Source organism: Bos indicus, chromosome 20, assembly GCF_029378745.1.
Source record: "Bos indicus isolate NIAB-ARS_2022 breed Sahiwal x Tharparkar chromosome 20, NIAB-ARS_B.indTharparkar_mat_pri_1.0, whole genome shotgun sequence".
Lineage (NCBI taxonomy): Eukaryota > Metazoa > Chordata > Mammalia > Artiodactyla > Bovidae > Bos > Bos indicus.
The window spans coordinates 10,137,891-10,163,018 of NC_091779.1; the positions used below are offsets into that span (position 1 = coordinate 10,137,891).

Genomic DNA, 25,128 nt, shown 5'->3' on the forward strand with positions numbered 1-25,128 from the left:
AGAAAAAGTTGGCTTAATTCTAAACAGTAAATGGTGAAGTCTTCCTCAAGGAACTTCAGAGCAGGTCTAAGAAATTGGGGGCAAAAGAAAGCAGGGTGAAAAACAAAATTCTACAAGATATGTCTTCTACTAAGTACTGAGGGGAAAGAAACGTTTGAGAGTCAAGCAAACGCCGGAATTTGCTGCTGTGAGGCTAAGAGGAGCCCTGGGCCTGAGGGTGATCCACCCCCAGGCTCTCTGGGAAGGTGGGGTGTGAGGGGAAAGGGTGTTGCCTGCCCAGAAATTCACAGGGCAGCGCCCAGCTGGCTGCTCTTCACTAGGATCTGCCTGGAGAGTTCCTGGTCCAAGTGGGACCCCTACCCCACAGACAGAGTTTTTTTCATATAAAAGGGAAAGAAAAGACAGCAGAAGACACTCAGAGAGGCTGAGGCTGAGGAGGAAAAAGATCCCTAGGAGTCCCAAACAGGCACACTACAGAGGCTAAATTCCAAAAGGACAAGCACTCACCGACCATGTTTAGGAATAAGAGTTAGTAACTTAAAATGACAGCAAGTTTTACTAGGAGTCACACTCCAATCAAGAAAGACATTTCTAAAATGTCAAAATGAAATAAATTCCAGTGAAATAATTTCAAAAGATCTTCACAAGAGGCAGTTATATCGAGGACAACATTTTGTTCAGAATTTAATTACACTCATTAGAAGTGGTCTATGCCACTTGTGAAAAAAAAAATCTTTGTAACACGTAACATCCAACAGTCCTTGGAGAATTAATGAAAACATCCCACATCCCTGTGGGGTGCCAAGGGTGGGGCACAGAGGGCGGATCAGCGCAGCTCTCCTCCCAGGACCTGTTGGCACTGAGCCTTCCTCCCCGGGATGAGGATGGAGCTGCCAAACCAGGCAGATCAGCATTTCTGGTGCACGAGCAAGCCTCTCCACCTTGAAGTCAGGGATGGAATTGATTGAAAAGGTCAAAGAAAAAAAATAAAAAAAGGTCAAGAGTGCTTTAAATCAATTCTCTCCTCTAAAAGAAAGTTGGGAAAAAACCTTTCTCTCCACACAAATCAGCTAGAATTAGAACAAAAGCCATGCCCCATTTTGCTCTTGGTTCCATCTGCATTGCAAGCTGCTCACACAACACAGGAGGAGAGAGACTGGCCCTGCATCCCTCTGGTGCAGCCACCTGATAGAAGTCGTCCACCTCTAAGGAGGAGAGAGACTGGCCTGCATCCCACTGGTGCAGCCACCTGATAGAAATCACCCACCTCTAAGGAGGAGAGAGACTGGCCCTGCACCCCACTGGTGCAGCCACCTGATAGAAGTCGTCCACCTCTAAGGAGGAGAGAGACTGGCCCTGCACCCCACTGGTGCAGCCACCTGATAGAAGTCGTCCACCTCTAAGGAGGAGAGAGACTGGCCCTGCATCCCACTGGTGCAGCCGTCTGATAGAAGTCACCCACCTCTAAGGAGGAGAGTAAAGTTCACATGCCAGGCAAAACCTGGCCCCATTCGTTCCTCACCACTGCCGAGTAAGATGCAACTATCTTCACAGTCAGATGGGGAAACTCAGTCTCCAAGGTTCAGTTAACTTGCTCCAGGTCACACAGAAGGTGACAGGGTAGAAGGGGGATGTAAATGCAGCCCACCTGCCTCCCGAGCTCAGAGACTTCTGCCGTAACAAATGACACCTCAGTAATTTAAATATGGCATGAAGTACCCATCTCCTCTGGGCACAGACTATTCCCTGTAAGAAAAGGAACCATCCCCACAGCCTTACCTCCTCGCCACACCCGAATGAGATACAATGTGAATTCATTTTGAAGAGTCTTATTTGCCTACCAGACTATGGTTCTGAGAGCAGCTTTGGACACAAAATTACTATGAATGTGTGCTCCAGTCATCTCACCTTTGTTTACGTCAGTGTAGGAACACCACCCTCAAAAACGGAAACGGGGGGGGGGGGGGGGGGGGGGGGGGGGTGCTTTTCCTGCTTGGTAATTACAGTGAGAAATAACCCTGATGTCAGGGGGAGGAGCGCCTTCAAGTCCAGTCTTACAACCTGAGGTTTTGTACTCCAGTTTTACAATGTGAGGTCCACCTTCCTGGCCCTGTGCCCTGGCGCTACAGGTTTTCAAAACATGAAGTGGTCCAACTCGTTTTTCCTGTTTTCTGATACTTTACATTCACAGATGCTCCCCCAACAAGAGCGACTGGAAAGCCTCTGACTCTGGAAAGTTCCCTCAGACTTTTCTCCACCCTGGGTGGCTTGAAGGCAAACGCTCCCAAATACACTAATCCCACAAAGGAAGAGATCATGGACCAGGCTTGAGAGTCTGATTGATTTACGTTGATCAGTTGGCCCTGGGGATTTAGCAAACACAACGCTCCCCATCCAAACGCAGGCTGCCCATAGGTGACATACACCAGCAAAGGGGAATTCTGAAGCTCTGAAAGAGTCAGTGAATTGCTAGAGCTTTGGAAGGGGTGAGGTGGAGCAGCTTACCCTCAGTAAGTGATCCCATTCAAGGTCCCTGGCTCTAGAAAGGGAGACCGTGGAGCAGACTGCATTTTATACTCATGCGTCTTGTGCCGGCCCCCCCCAGCAGCTGTGTCACAGGCATTTACACCTTACTCTGAGCCGATGCCAGTCACCACCTGGCCTTCCAAATCCCCTTCGGTTTACGACAGCACTCCCTACAACCTCAGCATGTTCTAAGTTTGCCCTGCCTGGAAAAACCCACGTGCATATCTTAACTCAAAACCCCCTGGGCTGGCAGGGCTAGGGCTGCAGTCTGGCTCCACGGAACCGTGTGGAGTATTCTCACAGTGTGGTCCCCAGACCAGCAGCATCAACGTCACCTAGGAACTCAGAGATGCAAGTTTTCAGGCCCCATTTCAGATCTGCTGCAGGAGAAACAGGGGCTGGGGGGAGGTCTGAGAACCACTGACGGAGGGGGGAGGTTTTCCTCTACGTCACAGACAATTGCCCTGTTTAGACCATTATATCTATATTTAGGATTGACTCAATTATTGAGTGCTGGATTTCCCTGGTGGCTCAGACAGTAAAGCACCTGCCTACAATGTGGGAGACCCAGATTTGATCCCTGGGTCGGGAAGATCCTCTGGAGAAGGAAATGGCAACCCACTCCAGTACTCTTGCTTGGAAAATCCTGTGGACAGAGGAGCCTGGTAGGCTACAGTCCATGAGGTTGCAAAGAGTCGGACATGACTGAGGGGCTAAACTATATGTAACCATATTGAGTGCTGAAATCTAGGACTCCCTGCGTTCAGAGCCCCAGAGACACTCGGCAGCTCCAGTACTGCTCACCTTCCATCACAACAGTCTACAGCAGCTCCCCAGGATGCCCTGGACAGACAGGGCCTCTGTCCTCCACGCTGCTGGGTTCTGAAGGTCAGTCCCGAGGTAGGACACTTGCACTCTCGTTCCATTTCACCCCACCCAAAGCCACAGATAACAGCAAAACCTTTGCCGGGGGAGAGCCCGGTATACCAACTGTCGGCAGCCCACAGGGCTGCTTTCACGTTAAAGAGCGCTTGGACTTACTGGCTGAAAATAAAAGTTATTCGAGTTGCTTCAGCTGTCTAACTCTGACTGCCGCCACCGCCCCGTCCTAGTCACCTGCTCCGCCTGGGTGGAAGGAGATGAGATGCAGAGCCTGCCTACACCTTTCAGAGAAACATCTGTTCTTATCTTATAGCAACCTTTCAAGTAAGAGGAAGAACAACAGTTTAACAACTGCAACCATGAAATGTATTTATATTTTGGGTATTCTTACCCAAACTCCTTTATTCCATGCCATCACTGCAAATACTAACACAATTATTCCTCTAGCTAAAATTGATTGGGAATTAATAAATTATATGTTGGCCCTGACCTAAGCCCTTTCATTGTTTCAGGATCAGCATATTCTGTGGATGGAACTTCTATTTTCCCGATGTACACAGAAGAACCTACTAAATGAACAGGCAAAGTGATTATCTTCATCGGAGTCCAAAGAAACCAAAAACTAGCCAAGGCTGACCACAAAGGACAGTGTTCAGGACCCTGCCTCTTCTCTACACCCAGCCAGACCCTCCCCACTAGCTCCTACCTTAACAGGTAAGTGCTGGGAACAACATTATAACAGTCCTGCATCACAATGTCAAAGCCTTAGAAACTTCTAGAAATAAGGCTAACTATCACACTTGTTAACTTTTAGATCTAAGCATTTCCTACTTAAAAATAGGCTCGTGTTTAACAACCTTCATTTACTACTTGCTAACAATGGAGAAACAGTTTATGGGATGTTCTCTCCAAACATAGTCTGTGCTTGCTTCTGACATAAATCATGTGGCATAATAAGAAAATGTGCAACTTAGGAGACAGGCAGAAAACACTCCCTGAAAACTGGCATACTGATTTGTGGTAGAGAAAAGCACTTTACACACATACTACCTCATTTTAATGTTCGTGCTATTTACTGAACTATTTCCCCCAATTCTACTGGCAAAGAAAACAGAGGCTTGGAGATCTGAGAGGCAAACACGCCAAAAAACACAAGTTATAAAGGCAAACGTAAGATGTATCCTGCTGCTAAGTATGTCAGGCTTGAGACAAATTAGTGAAGCCCTCTGCAAACCTCAGTGTCCCCTCGTGTAAGAAGAGTATCCACACTGTGAAGACTGCACTTAGGATTATAAGAATAATGTACAGAGTGGCTACACCTATAATGGCTATTTAGGAAATGGTGGTTCCTACCTTGCTTTTACTGTGACTTTAAAAAAAAAAATTTTTGGCTGCACCATGCAACATGCTTGGGATCTCAGCTTCCCAACCAGTGACTGAACCCATGCCCCCTGCAGCGGGAGCTCATAGTCCTAGCCACTGGATCTCCAGGGCAGTAGCTACTGTGACTTTTTAAAAAACTTTCTTGCCAAAATGAAGACCAAGGAGCTCACCTCCCAAATCAGCCTGATGTACTGCACTGAAGAGTACTGAGAAAGCAGAGTCTAAACCTCTGGCCCCCATGCATTAAGTCACCACCAAGTCTCCATTTACTACTGTGTCCACCTCACAGGTCTTCAGCTTCCTTCGTGTAAGTTCACTGAGACAGACTGGATGACCTAAGGTCCCATGCTGCTCTTAGATTCTGCTCTCTTTTACTTTACCAAAGCGAAACCAAAAGTTATTCATAGGAGCATCTGAAAATGAAGTGCTTAACTTCTAGTAACTATTTCTCCAGAATACCGCAGGTATCAACTATCAACTAAAACTAATTTCAAGTACACACATCTTACAATCAGTTCTTTAATATTTTCTGTAGGTGTGTGCTTTTCCAAAGCCAGATCCCAAGTTCTAAGAATTTACAGAAAATGAAGATGTATGTACTGATATTTATATTTATGACCTTCTGAAAATGCAGGTGGGGGAAGAGATTTGAACAGAAAGATTAACATGTACCACTCATATTCATGGGTGTAAGGGTATCAGCCAGATGCCGCAAGCCAGATGATGTGCGAAGGGCCCTGTCCTGGGCACAGTGCTTAGTGTGAGAATGGCCACCTGACCCAGGCCTAATCATTCATCTGCGCCTCCTCTCCTGGTCAGTCTTAGGTGAAGCACTACTCAAGAGTTCTCAGTAGCTGCTTTCTGCTCGCCTTCTACGTGAGAAAATGAAGCCTACCGGGCAGGAGGGAATCGAGATGAGAAAGCAGATCCCAACGGCCCTGAAGTCCTGACTCTAGCTGTTCCTGATACACAGCCGTGTCCTTGCCTCTGTGACTAAGTTGTTTCAACTCTTTCTAGGTTTCATAAATTACCATCTGAAATGTTGCAGATAAATTCCTTTTTACCTCTTCTAATTTAAGCTCTGTTTTTGTCAACTATAACTGGTACTCATGCAAAATTCTTTTCTGCACAATCAGCTGTTTTCCTTTCACTCTCCCTGTAAGGCAGACAGCCATATTTTACTGGTCGTCTTCATTCTCCCACAGGCATCTCACATTCGTCTTGAGAGGCAGACCAAATAACAGCCAATTTCATAAATAAGAAAACTGAGGATCAGAAGGGTTAATCTGTTTACCAAAGAGTGCTGGAATCAGGACTCAAACCCAGAGCTTTAGGGTCCACCACTGTCTGTCTGCCAGGAATCGTCTCCAAACGAGGCTTCCCTGACATACACATAGGTTAAAAAGAACAGAACTGATCTTAAGAGTCACAGCGAAAGCAGGGAAGCTGGAATTCAAACCCTGGTATTCTACCTGCCTGACACACTGCTTCTAAGTAAAGAAGAACACACACAGCAAGAGTGGAGGAAAGGGGAAGACTACCAGTCCTCCAGGGCTGTTCACCTGAGACTGAACAAGAGGTGTCCTCTAAAGCAGGGCTACCCTGCAGAGCTGGTAAGTGTACCCAGGACACCGGCAAGGAAGTCTGCTCAGTGTGAGAACATCTGAGGATCTACTCTGATCACAGTGGAACCACGAGTTCCACTTCTAGCACCGAGAAGCACTTCAGCCATGCGATCAAGACAACAGAAACGGAAAGGAACACACAGTGGTCTTTTCTAATGAAAGCAGGGGAGGCCTGCCAGGACAGGTCACCTCTGAGAGCAGGCAGAAGCAGGTGGGGGGGAGAGTGAAAAACACGGGCTAATGTAACTGAGACCTAGTAATGCAGGATGTATGGCAGGACGATGGGTGTTCATGATGAAACAAATCAACAAACACAACAAGAGGGTTATGAATGGACCAAAGACGACCAGGTCATGAACAAAGAATGGGGAAAAACCAATTTCCGTGCACTCGAGTCCAATTAGAGAGAGAGAATATATAATCATTAAGGCTTTCCCTAAGAGCACTTTGGCATCGAAATGCTCAACTGGGGCTCCGACCCTGGTTTTGTCACTTTATGTGAGCCCAGGCACATAGTGGGGGAAGGGGAAGGTGGGATGAACGGAGAGACTGACAGTGAAACATCTGGGTGGCCCGTGGGAATTTGCTGCATGACTCAGGGAGCCCACAGACACACACTGCTCTGTGACTACCTAGACGGGTGGGATCGGGTGGGAAGTGGGAGGGAGGTTCCGGAGGGAGGAGATATGTGTGTGCCTATGGCTGACTCATGTTGATGTGTGGCAGAAGCCAGCACAATACTGTAGAACAGTTGTCCTCCAGTTCAAAATAAATTAAAAAAAAAAAAAAAGCTTTCTGTTTATATAATAGCAAAGTTACCCTCAACATCAATTTTCTCCATTTTCAAAAAACGTTACACATACTTACTGTAAGAAAATGACTTTATTATTACATAACTATTCTGGTCAAAAATTGGAAAAAACCTAATACACAACAATACAGATTGGTCAAATACATCTCTCCAGTGGAATGTTACTAGAAAAGGTGTGTAGAACCAGAATTTCACACATTGCCGATAGCTGTATAAATTGGTACATCTCCTTTGAAGGGCAATTTCTCACTGTCTATCAAAATTACAGACGTGTGTGTATATATACCCCTTAACTCAGTAATACTATAGGAAAGTCAGCCTACAGAAGTATATACATGGACAAACATGTTTACAAGGCATACCAAGCTTTCTTTTTTTTTTTTAAATCCTATTACTGTCTGTAACATTAAACAACAAATGCACCCACCAATGAGAATGATTACATAAACCATGGTACATCCATACCACAAAGAGGCTATCGAGTGGTGAGGAAAGATCACCAAGATGCACTGCAGGACTTTCCTAATGGTTCAGGGGTTAAGAATCCGCCTGCCAGTGCAGGGGACACGGGTCTGATCCTTGATCCGGGAAGATGCCACATGCTGTGAGGCAACGAAGCCCACCTGCCACAGCTACTGAGCCTGCCTGCTGCAAGCAGAGAAAGCCCGAGAGCAGCAACAAAGACCCAGCTCAGCCGAAAAGAAATGAATAAATAAATAAAATGACTTCACAAAAAAAGACCCTGTCGGGAATTCCCTGGTGGTCCAGTGGTTAAGAATCTGCCATACAATACAGGGGACTCGGGTTTGATCCCTAGTCAGAGAACTAAGGTCCCACACGCTGCAGAGCAAATAAGCCCACACACCACAACTGGAGAGTCCACGTGGCACAATGAAGACCCAACACAGCTGAATAAATATTTTATTTTTTAAAAAAAGACACACTGTCAAGCAAAAGGGTGAGGTGCAGACAGAATGGTGTGATCAGTACGTTAACTTCTGCATAAAAAAGCAGGGAGTGTTTTGTTTTTTTTTTTTCAGGAAATAAAGCACTGAAAGGAATTATAAGACACCAAGAAGAGCACTTAGGAGTGTGGGAGAGGGTGTGAAAGATACCCGGAAATAGACAAATGGAAACATAAGGATGGGAGGCAGACTGCCCTGTTTTGTGGTTTTCTGTTTGTTTTTTTTTGAAAAATTATAATTTTGGCCATGGATTTTTTTTTTTAAAGGAGTAATTAGAAAGCTTTTATCTTGCCGAAACATACAAAAATAAAAAGTATCACACTGACCAATGCAACAAATAAATGAATCTCATAGCATTATGTTGAGTGGACACAAAAGCACACAGCACATAATTCCATTTATGTGAAGTTTAAGAATAGGCGAATCTAACTGATCTGAGAGAAATAAGAGGAGTCACCACCCCCTAGGGGGTACTGACCAAGAGGCATGAGAAAACCCTGGACACTGGAATGTACTGTATCTTGATTTAGCTGCTGATTGCAAATGGGCTTATATGTGTAAAACTTCACCAAGCCATATAATTAAATTTAGTGCACTTAATGTCCTTTATTCTGTGTGCATATGGATATACATGTTACACTTCAGTAAAAGTTTTTAACAGTATCAAAACACTTTGAGGAGGGGACTTCCCTGGCAGTACAGCGGTTAAGACTTCACCTTCCAATGCAAGGTGTGGGAGTTCAATCCCTGGTCAGGGAGCTAAGATCCACATCCCTCGAGGCCAAAAAATCAAAACTTAAAACAGAAGCAATACTGTAACAAAGTCAATAGAAGACTTTTAAACATGGTCTACATTAAAAAAAAAAAAAAAAAAACTTAAAAAAAAATTTTTTGAGGAATATTTAATGATGTGATAAAAAAGCCTCTAAGAGCAAGTTAAAAAGGTAGAATTTGACACTGATAAGGACTATAATCATACTTCTGAATTAGAATAAGCAATAGGAGAGGAAAAGGAGTAAAGAAAATACACCAAAAAGGTAACTCTAGATGGCAGAATTTTCTTCATACTTCACAGTATCTGAAAAATTATTCACAGTTACCAATCAGATAAATAATCATATATATACTTTTTAATTCAGAAAAAGTAATAACCTGGGGTTTGAGGACATAATAGAAAAAAATTAGGATTTAGAAGTTTCACTAACAGAGCCTTTAAGTATTTAAAATACAACAATGTTGGTACAAACTTAACTGACTACAAAACATCCAGTGTGCAAACATGGCCTGTTTATTTTTACAAAGCACAAGATATCCAGAAAGGGGAGGGAAAAAAAACAGCCCTAAGATTCCTAAGAAGGCAGAGAAACTATTGTGGTGGAGATTGAGACACAGTAAATTAGAAAGTTGCAGGTTTTCTCACAGATAATACAAATGGGTTGAAACCTGCTTAAAAAACTCTGAAGGCTCAGCTTGTTGAGCTGATGCTTTGCTCTCTTAACCTAAAGATTTTAAAAATCTAAGAAAGGCAGTAAGATTTAATAATGAATTTCTAGACATACCCCAATGTGTAGAGAAGGAGTAAACAAATATTCAGCAGGTAACTGTTCCTTCAATAAGTTTAGAAAGATACCCACCCCTACCCCAAACAACCCATTATTACCATATTATATACATATATATGCTGTCTTGTGCTCAACCGTGTCTGACTCTTTGTGATCCAATGAACTATAGCCTGCCAGGCTCCTCTGTGCATGGGATTTCCCAGGGAAGAATACTGGAATGGGTTGCCTTTTCCAGCAGATCTTCCTGACTCAGGGATCAAACTCACGTCTCTTACAACTCCTGCATTGGTAGGTGGATTCTTTACCACTGTACCACCTGAGAAGCCCTTATATATGTCTCCAGTTCAGTTCAGCAGCTCAGTCGTGTCCGACTCCTTGTGACCCCATGAATTGCAGCACGCCAGGCCTCCCTGTCCATCACCAACTCCTGGAGTTCACCCAAACTCATGTCCATTGAGTTGGTGATGCCATCCAGCCATCTTATCCTCTGTCGTTCCCTTCTCCTCCTGCCCCCAATCCCTCCCAGCATCAGGGTCTTTTCCAATGAGTCAAGTGCTTTGCATGAGGTGGCCAAAGTACTGGAGTTTCAGCTTCAGCATCAGTCCTTCCAATGAACACCCAGGACTGATCTCCTCTAGGATGGACTGGTTGGATCTCCTTGCAGTCCAAAGGATTTTCAAGAGTCTTCTCCAACACCACAGTTCAAAAGCATCAATTCTTCAGCGCGCAGCTTTCTTCACAGTCCAACTCTCACATTCATACATGACCACTGGAAAAACCATAGCCTTGACTAGATGGACCTTTGTTGGCAAAGTAATGTCTCTGCTTTTGAATATGCTATCTAGGTTGGTCATAACTTTCCTTCCAAGGAGTAAGCGTCTTTTAATTTCATGGCTGCAGTCACCATCTGCAGTAATTTTGGAGCCTAGAAAAATAAAGTCTGACACTGTTTCCCCATCTATTTCCCATGAAGTGATGGGACCGGATGCCATGATCTTCGTTTTCTGAATGTTGAGCTTTAAACCAACTTTTTCACTCTCCTCTTTCACTTTCATCAAGAGGCTTTTGAGTTCCTCTTCACTTTCTGCCATAAGGGTGGTGTCATCTGCATATCTGAGGTTATTGATATTTCTCCCGGCAATCTTGATTCCAGCTTGCGCTTCTCCCAGCCCAGAGTTTCTCATGATGTACTCTGTATATAAGTTAAATAAGCAGGGTGACAATATACAGCCTTGACAGACTCCTTTTCCTATTTGGAACCAGTCTGTTGTTCCATGTCCAGTTCTAACTGTTGCGTCCTGACCTGCATATAGGTTTCTCAAGAGGCAGGTCAGGTGGTCTGGTATTCCCATCTCTTTCAGAATTTTCCACAGTTTATTGTGATCCACACAGTCAAAGGCTTTGGCGTAGTCAATAAAGCAGAAATAGATATTTTTCTGGAACTCTCTTGCTTTTTCCATGATCCAGCGGATGTTGGCAATTTGATCTCTCGTTCCTCTGCCTTTTCTAAAACCAGCTTGAACATCTGGAAGTTCACAGTTCACGTATTGCTGAAGCCTGGCTTGGAGAATTTTGAGCGCTACTTTGCTATATGTCTTACTTATATATATAGGTCTTACTTATCCATAATTAGAATTCAAATTTTAATTATCACGTAGTACAAGTTATTAATTTAGATTCTCTTCCATTATTTCAAGTGGAGGTTATTTTTATGATATTAATTTTTAATAACCAAAAAGAAAAAATACTAGTCCGCTCCACTGTCAGGCACTGTAGATGCAGCATCAAACGTTTCCACTTGGGCAGCTATGTTATCGGAGTGAAACCCACTGGAGCAGAATTATTGCGTAAGAGTGGAGAAAAGAGAGTAAGTGTCTGCATCTGGTTGTGGACATAAACTCAGGCAAAAATGAAAATGAGGGGCTGAGTTCAGCAAAGCACACCTGAGCAGGTGAGGGACAGAGAAAAATGGAAGGAAAAACACAATACCTGTAGCTTAAACCAAGGCCTTATTTCAAACAGCCTTTCTTAGATGCTTCAGTTGGGAAAACAAGGGAAAAGGAAAAGAGGAATTTAAGTGATTAAGTTTTGCATGAAACATTAGTGTGTTCAAAGTCTCACATCTGCTATTCAACAGATGATTATCTACCTTCATATGATGAAACATTTATTACTATAGACAAACTATGAAGTTCACCTGAAACAATCTATAGGCTAGCTATCAAATTTCTAGAGGTTCAGTGAGGAAGCATTATAAAAATAATGCCTTTTTAAAAATTAAAAGTCCCTTCACTTCGTCATCATCACCACCTCCCTAAGTTACTATCGCTATCTTCTGTCAAATTATCAAAAGCACCTAGAACTGATTAAACTTTCAGGACAGTAAAGTCAGATGAGAAGTCAAAGTTCCCTGGGACTGTAATATCTCTGGCCCTGGTCTCTCCTGAGTCAGTTTTTAGGCTCTCGAAACCTTAAGTAAACAAATCCAACAGCCAGTGAAAACTGACACACCCAGAAACTCTCAGCGAAACCCTGACTTCACAGTTCACAACAGACTGTCCTAGTCCCTCTATAGGTGGCTTTGCCTGGAGCTAAAGGTCAAAAGAAAACAATCGCCAACACCCTCACAAGTCATGGGGGGAAAAATGAGAAAAACAAGCAGCAGGCTTCCAGGAGAGGTCAGGAACACAGGCATCCACAGACCATACCTTCTGATTTTCCTGACTGCTTTGTCTTAGTACCTCCACTAGGAAAATTTCATCTACATTCCTAAATTTCTTCAAATATCAGGTACACAGTATGCAAGAGCTAGGAGCCTTCCAGATGATCAGTATCTCCACCCTAGACCTGACCAGCAGGATGCACCCTCAACCCACTCCGCTCTGCTCCCACTGGCCAAAACCAACCTATCCTGGAACCAGAATCCAGGAGTCTCAACTAACCTTCATGGCAAGAAACAAATCTGCTCAAAGAAACCAAGGAAGGCAGTTTCTGAGGCTGCTCTCTCAAGAACATCATAACACAGCATTTCCACGAAACAAAGCTTGGAACATCCCTAAAAACAGGTTAGTTAGCTATCAGTGTTACGACCAGGGGTCTTGGCCTCCTTAACTAAAAAAAAAAAAAAAAAAGATCACAGACAAGAAATTCAGGCAAGGCTTTACTGGGGCCCCTGCTACAGTAGGGGGAGCAAAAACAAATAACTGGTTCCCCTGCTTGCCTGATTCTTGAGGGGGTGGTGGGCTTAGTCTTCAAATGGAGTGAGGGTAGGGTGTATCCCAGGGTCGAGTCAGAGGGGTTGCCGAGGTGGTTTGCCCACCGCTTAGGTGGTGCTGTGTGCAGGGGCCTGTGCAATACCAGGCTATTGCTCCTGACCCTCTGCTTTTGCTCCAGGCTCCTCAAAAATAGCAGTTGGGTTTTTTGGTTTCTTTGTGTCCATTGTCCAGAATCTGCCCCAACTGTGCATGCATGCAGTTATTTTTAGTCCCAGATAATTCCTATTTTGTTGCTCCAGGAGAGATGTGTCTAGGTGCAAGCACTGCAGCAAAGGGCCCTAAGTCCCAGTTTATCTCATCAGTAACATGCATTTGGGAGGTATTTTTGGTAAGAGAGACTTTCTACACTTTCACATCATTTAGGAAGCCATCTACTGGTAGCATTAACAGTATATGCCAAAAAAAAAAAACCAGAACCTGCCGTAATCTCTGCCTTCACTAAAGTATTTCATATATCTATGTTAGTGCTTGTGAGTCACCAGGCTGTTCTCCATGTAAAAGGTTTAAAGATTTCCCACCTGCCACCACCCTAAAAACACCCTTGCGGATCTTGACCGAAGACCCTGCTTCCCTCCAAAACGATTAGCAAGAAAATAAAAGCGAAGGGGAGAGGAGTTGTTTTCGTTCTTCAAAGCCACGTACGTTTTTTTGTCCCTCGTGATTCCTTAAAAGCCATTTCTGCTCAGGGCCTAGATCCACTTCTTAGAAACAGAAATCTGGCTTTTTACCTCGGAGTAAATCCATGTCCACTCACCCCACTTTATTAATGTTCAAAGTAAAACCTGAGGCCTCCACTTTTGCAATATACAAAGACAATAATTCTAAGAATAAAGTTTCACAAAGCACACTAGATCAAATTTAAAGGCAGATCTGGGGTGTTTATAGGGAAAAAAACACAAAACAAAGCAAAACTGGATGTTTACTGACTTTCATAAAACACTTACCCACTCTTCAACATTGGGAGGCTGCTCATCATAAATACGTTCCTTGTCCCACAGAATATTTGACTTGTCATAGCGGTTCATCTTTCTTCGAGTTTTCACAGCAAAGAAAATCATTAGAGCAAAAGCCACAATAACCATGAACCCCAGTACAATGGCAATGGCCTAAAAAGAGATTAAAGATATTGAGATATTTAGCTTTTAATTGTTTACTTTACTCCAATCCAACTCTACAAATACCTAAGGCCCTACTAACTAGCTTAACTGCTCTAAAACTGATACAAATGGTTACATTGTAAGACTGCAAAACCTAGCCCAAGCCACATGGGTTAAGGCTAGCAAAACGCACAAAGACACACATACACACAGAGACATACACACACCTCAACCATGAGTCAATCCTTGGAATAATGATCCCTGTTTTAGAATTATGGAAAACTAGTTCTAAAGTCTGAGAACTAGGGGCCATATTTTCATAGAGGATAACGGCCAATAAATTAACTCAATCCCTGGCATACTTCTAAAGGGTTTTGAAAAATGTTATTCACAGAAGTTGTTTCAAATATCCAATCATGCTTACATAGTCTTGTTCATAACACATGCTTGGCTCAACTTTTTACACTGAATGTAACCTTCAGTCCAAAGAGAATCTGCCTTACCATAAATAATGCAGACATAATCTAACCAAGCTATAAATTAAAGAAAATGGGCTGATAATTCATTTAGTCTGTTAGTTTTCTCTGTTTTGGGTGTCTTTTGTGTACTTACTAGAAGGACCTGTGACAAGGAAACCCTACCTCTGACAGTTCTAGTGTCTGACAGGTATGTTACATGGTATACTGGCCTGGAGGCACTTAGAGTTGAACAGGTACCAGAACTCTGGTCTGAATGTCTGCTAAGAGGAAGCTCTCTCTCTAGCTGGTCTAACAGTCATAACCTTTTTCAAAGAATAGAGGTTTCAGGTAGTCAGAGAACTAAGAAGGATGACAGTATGGTAAGACCCTCAGGCCTATTTACCAAATGTCAACAACAAATACTCTGAAACCTACATTTCAGTCTTCAAAATAATGGTAGCCATTGGAGAAGGTCTAGCCCCGAGAAGTGACTCATTCAGGTAAAGAACGAAAACTCCTGGGTCAGTGTAAGGAGAAAACAAAGCAAAAAAGGTTAGTAACTTAGAAACACTTTAATTAGAATGACGCATGGTTATAGAAGGCAGGCTTTACAACCGCACCTGTACATTTGAATCACCTAACAGCTTTTTGAAATACTGACTTAAACAACGAAAGTTAGCAAACAGTTTTAAAAGAAAGTAAAGAAGACCCAAGTAAATGGAAAGACACCCTATGTTCACGAAGCAGGAGACATTATAAAGATGACAATTCTTCTCCCAGCTAAGATTTTGAAGAATTGCGTTGATCTACAAATTCAAAGCAATCTTTCCAAATCCTAGCTGGCTTTTTTTTGCAGAAATGGGCAGGGTGATCCTAAAACACATATGAAAATACAAGAGACCTAGAATCTAAACCACAAAATCATGAAAAATAAGGACAAATTTGGAGGACCACCACTTCAAAATTGATGACAAAGCTGTAGCAATCAAGGAGTGTGGTACTGACTTAAGAACAGAAACACAGGTTAATGGAAACAAGTTGAGAGTCTAGAAATAAATCATCACATTTATGGTCAATTCATTTTTGACAAAGGCATGAAAATAACTCAATGGAGAGTTATTTCAATAAATAATACTAAGACAACTGGATATCCACATGCAAGAAATGCTGGACCCCTCCCTTACGATGTGACCCACGTTAACTCAAATTATAAAACTCTTGGAAGAAAACATCACAGTAAATCTTTATGACCTTGAATTAGGCAAAGTGTTTTTAGACACCAAAAGCACAAGCAACAAAGAAAAATCAGATCTCATCGAAATGAAAAACTTTTGTGCAAAGAGCATCATCTAGATGTAAAATGGAGAGAAAAACTTATAAGGGACTTGTAGCCAAATAAAATTTCTCACAACTCAATAATGAAAATCCAAATACCCCCACTAAAAAACAAAGATTCTGAATTACCATTTCTCCAAAGAAGATATACTAATGGCCAATAAGCCCAAGAAAATATCATTAGCTATCAAGGAAATGCAAATCAAAACCAGTATCACTTCACACTCATTGGCATCAGTTCAGCTCAGCTGCTCAGTCGTTTCTCTTTGTAACCCCATGGACTGCAGCACGCCAGGCTTCCCTGTCCATCACCAACTCCCAGCTCAAACTCATGTCCATCAAGTTGGTGATGCCATCCAACCATCTCATCCTCTGTTGGCCCCTTCTCCTCCTGCCTTCAATCTTTCTCAGCATCAGGGTCTCTTCCAATGAGTTAGTTCTTCGCATCAGTGCCCAAAGGACTAACTCATTGGAAAAGACCCTGATGCTGGGAGGGTTAGCATGGTTAGAATCAAACAGAAAAACAATGCTGCTGAGGCTGTGGAGAAATTGGAATCTTCGTACATTTCTGGTAAATGTGTAATCATGCAACCTCTTTGGAGAAGAATGTGATAGTTTCTCTCAAGTTTAAATGAAGAGTTTCCATAAGACCCATCAATTCTGCCCCTAAGTATATACTAAACTCAAGTCACATAAAAACAGGTTTCACACAAAAGTTCAGAGCATTATTCATAACAGCCGAAATACAGCCAAATGCCTATCAGCCAACAATAAAGAAAATGTGGTATATGCACACAATGGAATAGCATTCAGCAATAAAAAGGAATGAAGCACTGGTATATACTATATATGGATGAACATTAGAACATTATTGCTGAGTGAAAGAAGCCAGTCATAAAGAAAACACATACTGTACGATTCTGCTTATATGAAATATCCAGAAGAGGCAAATCTCTAGAAAAGGACTAGTGGTTTCTGGATCTGGGGACGGTTAGGGAAATGAGGAGTGCCTGCTCATGAGGATGGGGTCTCTTTCTAGGGCCGGGAAAGTGTTCGAAGATGAACTGTGGTGACAGTTGCACAACTCTGTGAATATACTAGAAACAAGTGAACTGTACTTTAAGTGGAAGAATTAGATGGTATGTGAATTATACCTTAAAGGACACACAGCCCTTCTCTCAGATTCTGATTTAAACAGCAGTGGGGCCATGGCATCACTACTTTTTTAAACATTCCCAAGTGAATCTATTAAGCATCCCAAGATGAGAACCTCTGACCCAAGGAAAGAGGGGAGGAAAAAAACAAAACTACTCCTACCTCCTGGGGATCCACCACACAGTAGTGATATAAATATTGATCCACGTAGAGTCCAGTAGCTGCAGGTGTATAAAACTGGTTGCAGAGGGCATATATCTGTGAACTGTAGAGAGACCCAGAGGCCTGGGCAGTTGGATTGACTCCCATTATATAGACAATTGTGGCAATAAACATCATAATGCCCAGGACGGCAGTCACTATTATCACAGTCAAATAATACCTTCTTGTTCTAGATATGCCTGACCTTACAACGCTGGTAACAAATATCACCAATGCAGCAATGAAACAAAAGGCAGCCATGGCCAGCAGGAATCCCTTTGCCGCTCTGGGATCTGTATAGCCTGTTCCATAGCCATAACCGTAGCCATAGCCGTAGCCATAGCCACTTCCGTAGCTACCAAAGGCACTTCCTGCATAAGGGTAGTTAACACCAGCTCCCATTAAGGTTCCATAGCCTCTGTCCCAGGCAAGAGTGGAGGCAACACAGGCGAAAATGGCGATGCACATCACGATAACAAGCATAGACAGGATCCGAATTACTCCGGGAGGAGAGGTCCATTTGTAGAAGTGGAGAATTTCATCTTCCGGGTAGAAGGAATATGCTGGCTGAGAGAGCATTGGTCGAACGTGCATCTCTCCACTATATATGTCATTGCTTGGTGTGTAGTGATTAGGTTTGCTGAAATGCACACAAAAACAATTTTAAGTTAGCACTTTTTAGCGGTAAGCAGAAAGAACATATAAAAGTACCTGGAATAATTTAAACAAACCGTTGGCAAAGGAAACTATTATTTGTACTGCCCCACTGCAGTGGGGCAATTTGTGTCTCCCCGCCCTTCCCAAATCAAGTATCAAAATCCTAACACTCAATGTAATGGTATTAGAAGGTGGGGTCTTTGGGAAGTAATTAGGTCATGAGGGTGGAGCTCTCATGAATGGGATTAGTGCCCTTATAAAAAGGGCCCTAGAGAGCCTGCTCACCCCTTCTACAATGTGAGGATTCAAGAAGTTGGCAGTCTGCAATCTGGAAGAGGGCCTCCACCAGCACCTGCCTTTGGACTTCCAGCCGCTGAACTGTGAGAATAAATTTCTGATGCCACCCAGTCTATGATACTCTACTACAGATATCCCCAGCAGACTCAGACACCCACTGAACAGTAAAGGTATCTGTGCAGACACATCAGCATCACCTGGAGGGTTTGCTGGCCCTCATCCCCAGAATTGCTTAGTCTGCAGGTCTGGAGTAGAAGTTTCCAGATGCTGCTGATGCTACATTGTGAATGACTGCTTAGTTTCTATGGAGCAGAGGTTCTCAAGTTCTACACTTGAGAATCACCCAGGGAATGTGTAAAATCCCCAGAAATAGCACTCCAGACCAGTTAAATCATAATCGCTGGGGATGGGACCTAGGCAGTTGAGAACAATGGCATCAATCCTTTCCCTTTGTGGATGGAGACCAGTTCCTTTAGACGTGACACCTGCACTGGCCCACACTGGTCAGTTTCTGGCTGTCTAGCTCTCTTCCTTAAGAAAGCATATTTATTCCCTTATTCATTTTAGCAGCTATTTACTGGAGCCGCCAGGCCGACACATCTTGGGCTCTGTGCCAGGCACTGCAAACAAAACAACAGACAGGAAAGCCTCAGTCCAGGCCCCTCACAGAGTGCTCCTCACCGAGTTTAATGTCTTACCGCCCTGCCCCTCATTGGCAGGGCAGTAAGACATTAAACAAATTACTACGTGAGCTGCTGCCAGTTAAGGCAAGACCTACAAAGTAGATGAAACGTTAATGAGGGCTCATTAAGATGATGGCTAATGAGATCTTGAATCTTTTTTTATGAAAATACCCTGCGAACTCCAGTAATTTAACCATAAACACACAGCAGCCTGTAACAGACACACTAACGTGTGGACAACTGAATCTAAAAACTGTGGGCCCTGGGGAGATAAATTCAATTCCTAAAATGACTAAAGCCCCTTTTGTTTTTGCCCTTATTTCCACAAACCATCTTCCACATGCCAAAGGAGATAGCTTCCTACTGGAGGCTTCTCACCATGAGAATTAGATGAATTACTTGAGTATATGAGAATGAAAAGGAAATGGAGAAACTGGAGAACACTGAAAATGTGAAGAAAATTCTGTACCACATTCTACTTGGGTATTCGGGTTGTGTCCATTTAGGGCTGTCACGAACAGCATAGCTCTAACACAATCTCCTACTTAAATCCTGGTACACAAAGCCACTTTTTTTAGGGTATATACCCAGGAGCAGAATTTCTGGATCAAACTTTTAAAATTTTCAGCTCTACTAGACAATGTCAAACTGTTTTCCAAAAATGATTGTATCACTTATAATTCCATTAACTGTGTAATGTTCACAGAAACATTGCTTATGATAATCTCAAATTGGAAACAGTCTGAACATCTACCCAGAGTGCCATGGAGGACTGTGGTAGAGCCTCACGATAGGATGCTACAGAGCTGTGCTAATATGGCAGCCACTAGCCCAACAGACAGATGGGACACTTGAAATATGGCTGGTCCAGACTGAGACGTGCTGTGAAGGGCAAAACACACAGTGCTCGTCCTGTGAAGAATCTGACATCGGGAAGAGAAAACCCCAGTATCGACTACATACTTCAGGTGACGTGTCAGTAGAGGTTCATCAGCTGGAACAAACACACCGCTCTGGTGGGAAATATTAATAGTGGGGGAGGCTGTGCATGTGTAGGGGCAGGGAAATCTCTATGTCTTCCTCTCAGTTTTGCTGTGAACCCAGAACTGCTCCAAAAAATAAAGATTATGAGGACATGGAAAACATACCAAGTGAAAGAATTCAGTCACAAAAGACCAAACATTGTAAGATTCCGTTTATATGACATGTCCAGAATGGACACATCCAGAAACAAAGTGGGCTTGGTGGTTGCCTAGTCCTGGGGGGAACCAGAGAGTGCTACTGGACAGAGGGGTTTCTTTGGGAAGGGGATGATGAAAATGTGCTAAAACCGACTGTGGTGAAGGGATACACTAAAACCAATGGACCGCCCGTTCTAAATGGGTGAACCGTACAGTGGGTGAATTCTCTCTCAATAAACATGCTATTTGAAAACCTGACTACTGCCAACAGTCATCTAAACAAGGCACTGAGGACGTCCCTGGTGGCTCAGTGGTGCAGAATCCACCTGCCAATGCAGGAGCCATGGGTAAAAATCCCTGATCTGGGAGGATCCCACATGGCAGGCGGCAACTAAGCCTATGCACCACGACTGCTGTGCCGGCGCTCTAGAGCCCGGAGCCCCAGCTCCTGAGCCCACGTGCCTCAACTACTGAAACCCGCACACCCTAGAGCCCGCGCCCCGCAACAAGAGGAACCCCCACAATGAGAAGCCTGCTCGCCACCGGCAGAGAGCAGCCCCTGCTTGCTGCAACCAGAGAAAAGCCCTCTCAGCAGTGAAGACCCAGCACAGACAAAAACAAACAAACAAGGCATTACTATGGAAGCTTCATACCATTTTTTAAAAACAAATATACACACAAATATAAGCTCAGAATATATTGTAGCAACAATGAAAAAACAAGTGACAATGGCTCCCACTGCAGAAAAAAACTGTCATCTTGGAAGTTGAAGGTAAGAGGGGCGCTCACTCTTCACTGAATACCCTTTGGTTCAATTTGATTTTACAAATCCACGTCATTTTACTTTTAAAGCAAACACGTAACAGATGAAAGTTTCAACTACACACTTTTTTTAAACATGTAATAGACTTTTAAAAAAGAAAAAGGAGGAACTCCCTGGCTGTTCAGCAGTTAGGACTGTGCTCTCACTTCCTGCCAAGGGCCCGAGTTCAATTCCTGGTTGGGAAACTATTAATAAAATCTCACAAGCAAGGCCTTAAAAAAAAAAAAAAAAGAAAGAATTACATATTTACTTACAATTCATCAGGTCTATAAGGAGGTGGACTTTCAAAAGGCCTGGATGACATGGCTGGTGTCAGTGGTCACTTGATCTTCAGGATGAGCACTGCCGGAGCCTCCTGAGATCAGCCAATCTAAGCAACACAAGTAGGGTAATGACATTACTACTGAGCTCGGTTTCCTTGCATCACTAAGAAAACGAATAACAGCAATCTCAAATGATGTCTCACTCCATGGTTATTTCTCTTGTCCTTCCCACTGTCATTTTTGCACATTAGACCATGAATTCTTTGAGCATAAGAAATCACTAGGGTAGGAATCATTCGGGCTTCCCTGGTGGCTCAGTGGTAAAGAATCCACCTGCCAACGCAAGAGACACAGGTTTGATCCCCGGGTCAGGAAGATTCCCTAGACAAGGACATGGCAGCCCACTCCAGCATTCTTACCTGGGAAATTCCATGGACAGAGGAGCCTGGTAGACTACAGTCCATGGGGTCACAAAGAGTCAGACACAACTTAGCAACTGAACAACATCCTCAAGGAATCATCTGGCCTGGTAGTCCTCAGAGCACCTAACGTTATGCTCTGCACATCACTGGCATACGAATATAGCTTAAACTTGAAATTATAAGTTCCAGCAATGAAAATTTCACAAAGCTGTTGATAGTAATAGGTAAAAATGGTGTTTTAAAAAAACAGTCATTGAAGAACACAAAGATGTATAAACATAAATTTCTTAAAAGACATTTATTCTATCTCATTACTTTTCAAAGTTCATAGAAAATGAGAATGCATATGAAAATGCAAATACAGTTGTGTCTAGCATATTCTAGCCCTTCAATGTTAACTAAAGCATAGTCTGGTTTAAAAGTATGCTTCTTCTGTCATTTAAAAGGGTTACAAAAGCATCTAAGAATCTAGGATTGTGGACATTTTCTGCTTATCTCCTTTTCCTAGTCTTCAAAATGGAATATAATTTTCAAAAAAGAAAAAACATCAAACGTACACTGTATGAGAGTCCTGTTCACTAAGAGAAAAGCAGAATAATTTTGTTCTAAAAATCCCTCAAAGCAAAAATTCCTGAACAACTGAGAGGCAATTTCACCTAATCAACAAGGATTTATTAAGTACCTACACAGCACCACAGGCGCGTGGAAGTTAAGTATGAGACCAAGTTCTCCTGAAGGTAACGCACCAAGAAAACAGCAACTGCAACAGGCGTTATTTAGGACTATGTGACTAAGAGCAGTTTGGAGATAACAGGGAAGACTTAGCAAGAAAGAATCAGAGGCCTGGGGGTAGACGGGAGGAAGGGCATGAACAAGATCTATAACCTGAGTAAAGTCTTTAATATTTTTTCTTTTTCAAACAAAAGGGTTGTGTAATCATATGTTACACTGTTAAGAATAGTAAATCAATTCAAACTCTTTAAACTTTGCTCTTTAAAATCAACAGCAAGTATCCTCCACACCCTTAAGAACAGTCAATCACAAATTTCTCAATAAAATATTGCCCAAATGTATTTCGGTAAAACCTCAAAGAAGAAGTATATTAAATGTTAGTAACACCAACATGATTAGCATAATTTTCCAAACACAGTGAGAGAAGACAACTTCTTCACATTCTTTTATTTCTAAAAACTGCTTTATTGAAGTATAACATAAAGAAAAATACACAAATCATAAGTGTATATGGCTCTGTAACTAGCACCCAAACACACACACACAGACAAGCAATTTACCCAAAAAGTTACAGTGCTATGAAAAAGTCCAGATTTACTGTCTTCCTAATTGATGCTTAGAAAAAGAACTAAGGAAAACTGAATTTAAATACTATTAAATATGGCACCCTATTTCTGAAGCTGAACATCAAACTAACACACTGACCTTAGAGGAATCTTACCTCTTCTATAGCTAGGTACCCCTCATTCAAGATTATGCCAAAAATTCCAGGCTCAATGGTAGCTTCTGAAAATTCTAAATTCAGACTCAGGCTACAGTTTTAAGCTTCACCAAAAATCCAGACAATTTTGCTTTCCAAACCATTGCCTGGATTTAGAGCTTAGCTGTCATGTCTCCCCTAAGAACGAAGATTTCAAATTGTGAAGTGAATACTTTCAGAAAGTTCATTAAGAACAAGTCATGGCACATTAACTTCATTTTCTTTTTTGAGAAGGTTACCAGACTGGCAGATGAGGGGAATGCAGAGAGAATCCTGAGACTCTTGGACACATCCACTGGTACAGAGGGTAGGTGGGCAGATTTCTACTGGGCTGAATAATGGAGCCTAATTAGGATGAATGAATGCACCACTTCTGTCCACCTGGAGGGAGGTCTCTAGTCATGACCGCAGACAACATGGACAAGTGTATCCAAATTTGCAGTTGACAAGACACTGGAAAGGATAAGTAACTCATTGGCTACAAGTACATCAACATTGATCAAGGTCTCAGCAAGGCTGGAATGATGGACTAAAACAAACCAAGTGGTTTCAAAAAGCTCACAATCTGAGGGGACAAATCCTTCTTCTCTTCTGTGAGCATCGCTAACTTCCTGAGTCAAAGAGGGAGATAATCCTCTTTGGGATGGGGTAGTAGATAAGATAATGTATTAAAGAAGATGTGCAAAAGCATTTTCAGCAAGATGATTATGCTGAAAGTGAGAAATTTTAAGTGTTTAGGTACTTACGTGTACTATATTCATTTTCAAATATTGGTGGCAGGAATAAGTCATTTTAAAAATATAAAACTCAATTAAAAAAAATAGTATGAGGACTAGATAAGGGAAATCTGGCTTAGTAACTATTCATTTTTAAAAGTGCATTTCCTTGGGTCTTCCCTGGCAGTCTGGGCTTCCCTGGTGGCTCAGATGGTAAAGAATCTGCCTACAATGTCCATAGGGTCACAAAGAGTGGACACAACTGAGCCACTTTCACTTTCACTTTTTTCCCTGGCAGTCCAGTGGTTAGGACTCTGTACGCCCAAAGCAGAGGGCTGCTGGGGTTAGATCTCTGGTCAGGGAACTAGATCCCACATGCAGCAACTAGGACTCGGTGCAGGAAACAAGTACATTTCCTTGATCAGAATTTCAACAAAGCTAACAAGTTATTCCAATCTCAGGCATTATTTACAGAGTTAGTGCTTAGATCTACATATGATACAGCTATTAAAAAGAAACAAACCCCTGCAGAACCCTGAAATTTGAACATCATGTTCCAACTGGGTACCTCTTCAGGAGGTAGACTAGGATTGTTAAAGATCTAGAAAAACCATGTTTTAAGACAAATGACTGGAAAAACAGGAAATGTTTGGCCTGGAGCACTCAACATTAGGAACCACTATGGCAGCCTTCAAAGAGCTGAAGAGCTGTCTTTGTAGCCCTAGAAAGAGTTCCTTAAGAAAAAAAAAAAACCTCCAGAGGGTCAGATTTCATTTCAATGTTAGGAAGTTTCTCCACACACCCTCCCAAAACAACAAATAACAATTTGACCTCATGCTGTTTCTGCAAAGCTTGTTTGGTATTTGGCGAGGTGGAGAGGCAGGACATTGGACTGGAGGGCTGACTTCTAAGGGCTCTTGCAAGGCAGCCTATGACCAAGTTCTAGGGCCATGACAATAGGAAAAAGGTCCAAGAATGTTGCCCACTGCCCAGCACAGCAACATTAACAGTATCTGGACAATAAGTGTTTGCTGAGTGAAGGAAAAAGTAAAATGAGAAGTGAAAGGCCATAGGCTCTGGCAAACAGCTGAACTGGATGGAGTCAGGGCCAATTTGGAGTTGACCCTTACTGAGTATGTTAAACTTAAAGCCAGCTGATGATAAAAAAAATAAAAAGTTCTCTCTTTTAAAATGTTTACTGGCCAAAATAATCTCAGTAGATTACTGAGCTAAGATAAAAAGACCTGAAAATGCTGTGCTTCAAATTATTATTTAAAGCAAACTGTCAGTAAGTAAAAATAAATAAACATTGTATTTAA

At 42.6% G+C, this 25,128-nt stretch overlaps 1 protein-coding gene across 4 annotated transcripts in view; it reads right to left on the bottom strand.

Annotated features, from left to right (window-relative positions):
• The window catches only part of OCLN (occludin), a 47,019-nt gene that overhangs the window by 18,318 nt on the left and 3,573 nt on the right, over positions 1–25,128 (bottom strand). For 3 of the 4 annotated variants that reach the window (XM_019983054.2, XM_070774568.1, XM_070774569.1), the window contains exons 2-4: positions 21,171–21,286; positions 17,237–17,915; positions 13,974–14,135 (exon numbers count right to left, since the gene is read on the bottom strand). In XM_019983054.2, the coding sequence (XP_019838613.2) occupies positions 13,974–14,135; positions 17,237–17,915; positions 21,171–21,220 (891 nt within the window). In that variant the 5' untranslated portion in view covers positions 21,221–21,286. Of the gene's footprint in view, positions 1–13,973; positions 14,136–17,236; positions 17,916–21,170; positions 21,287–21,598; positions 21,916–25,128 lie in introns of those variants that run through there. The other variant, XM_070774570.1, reaches the window with a different exon arrangement.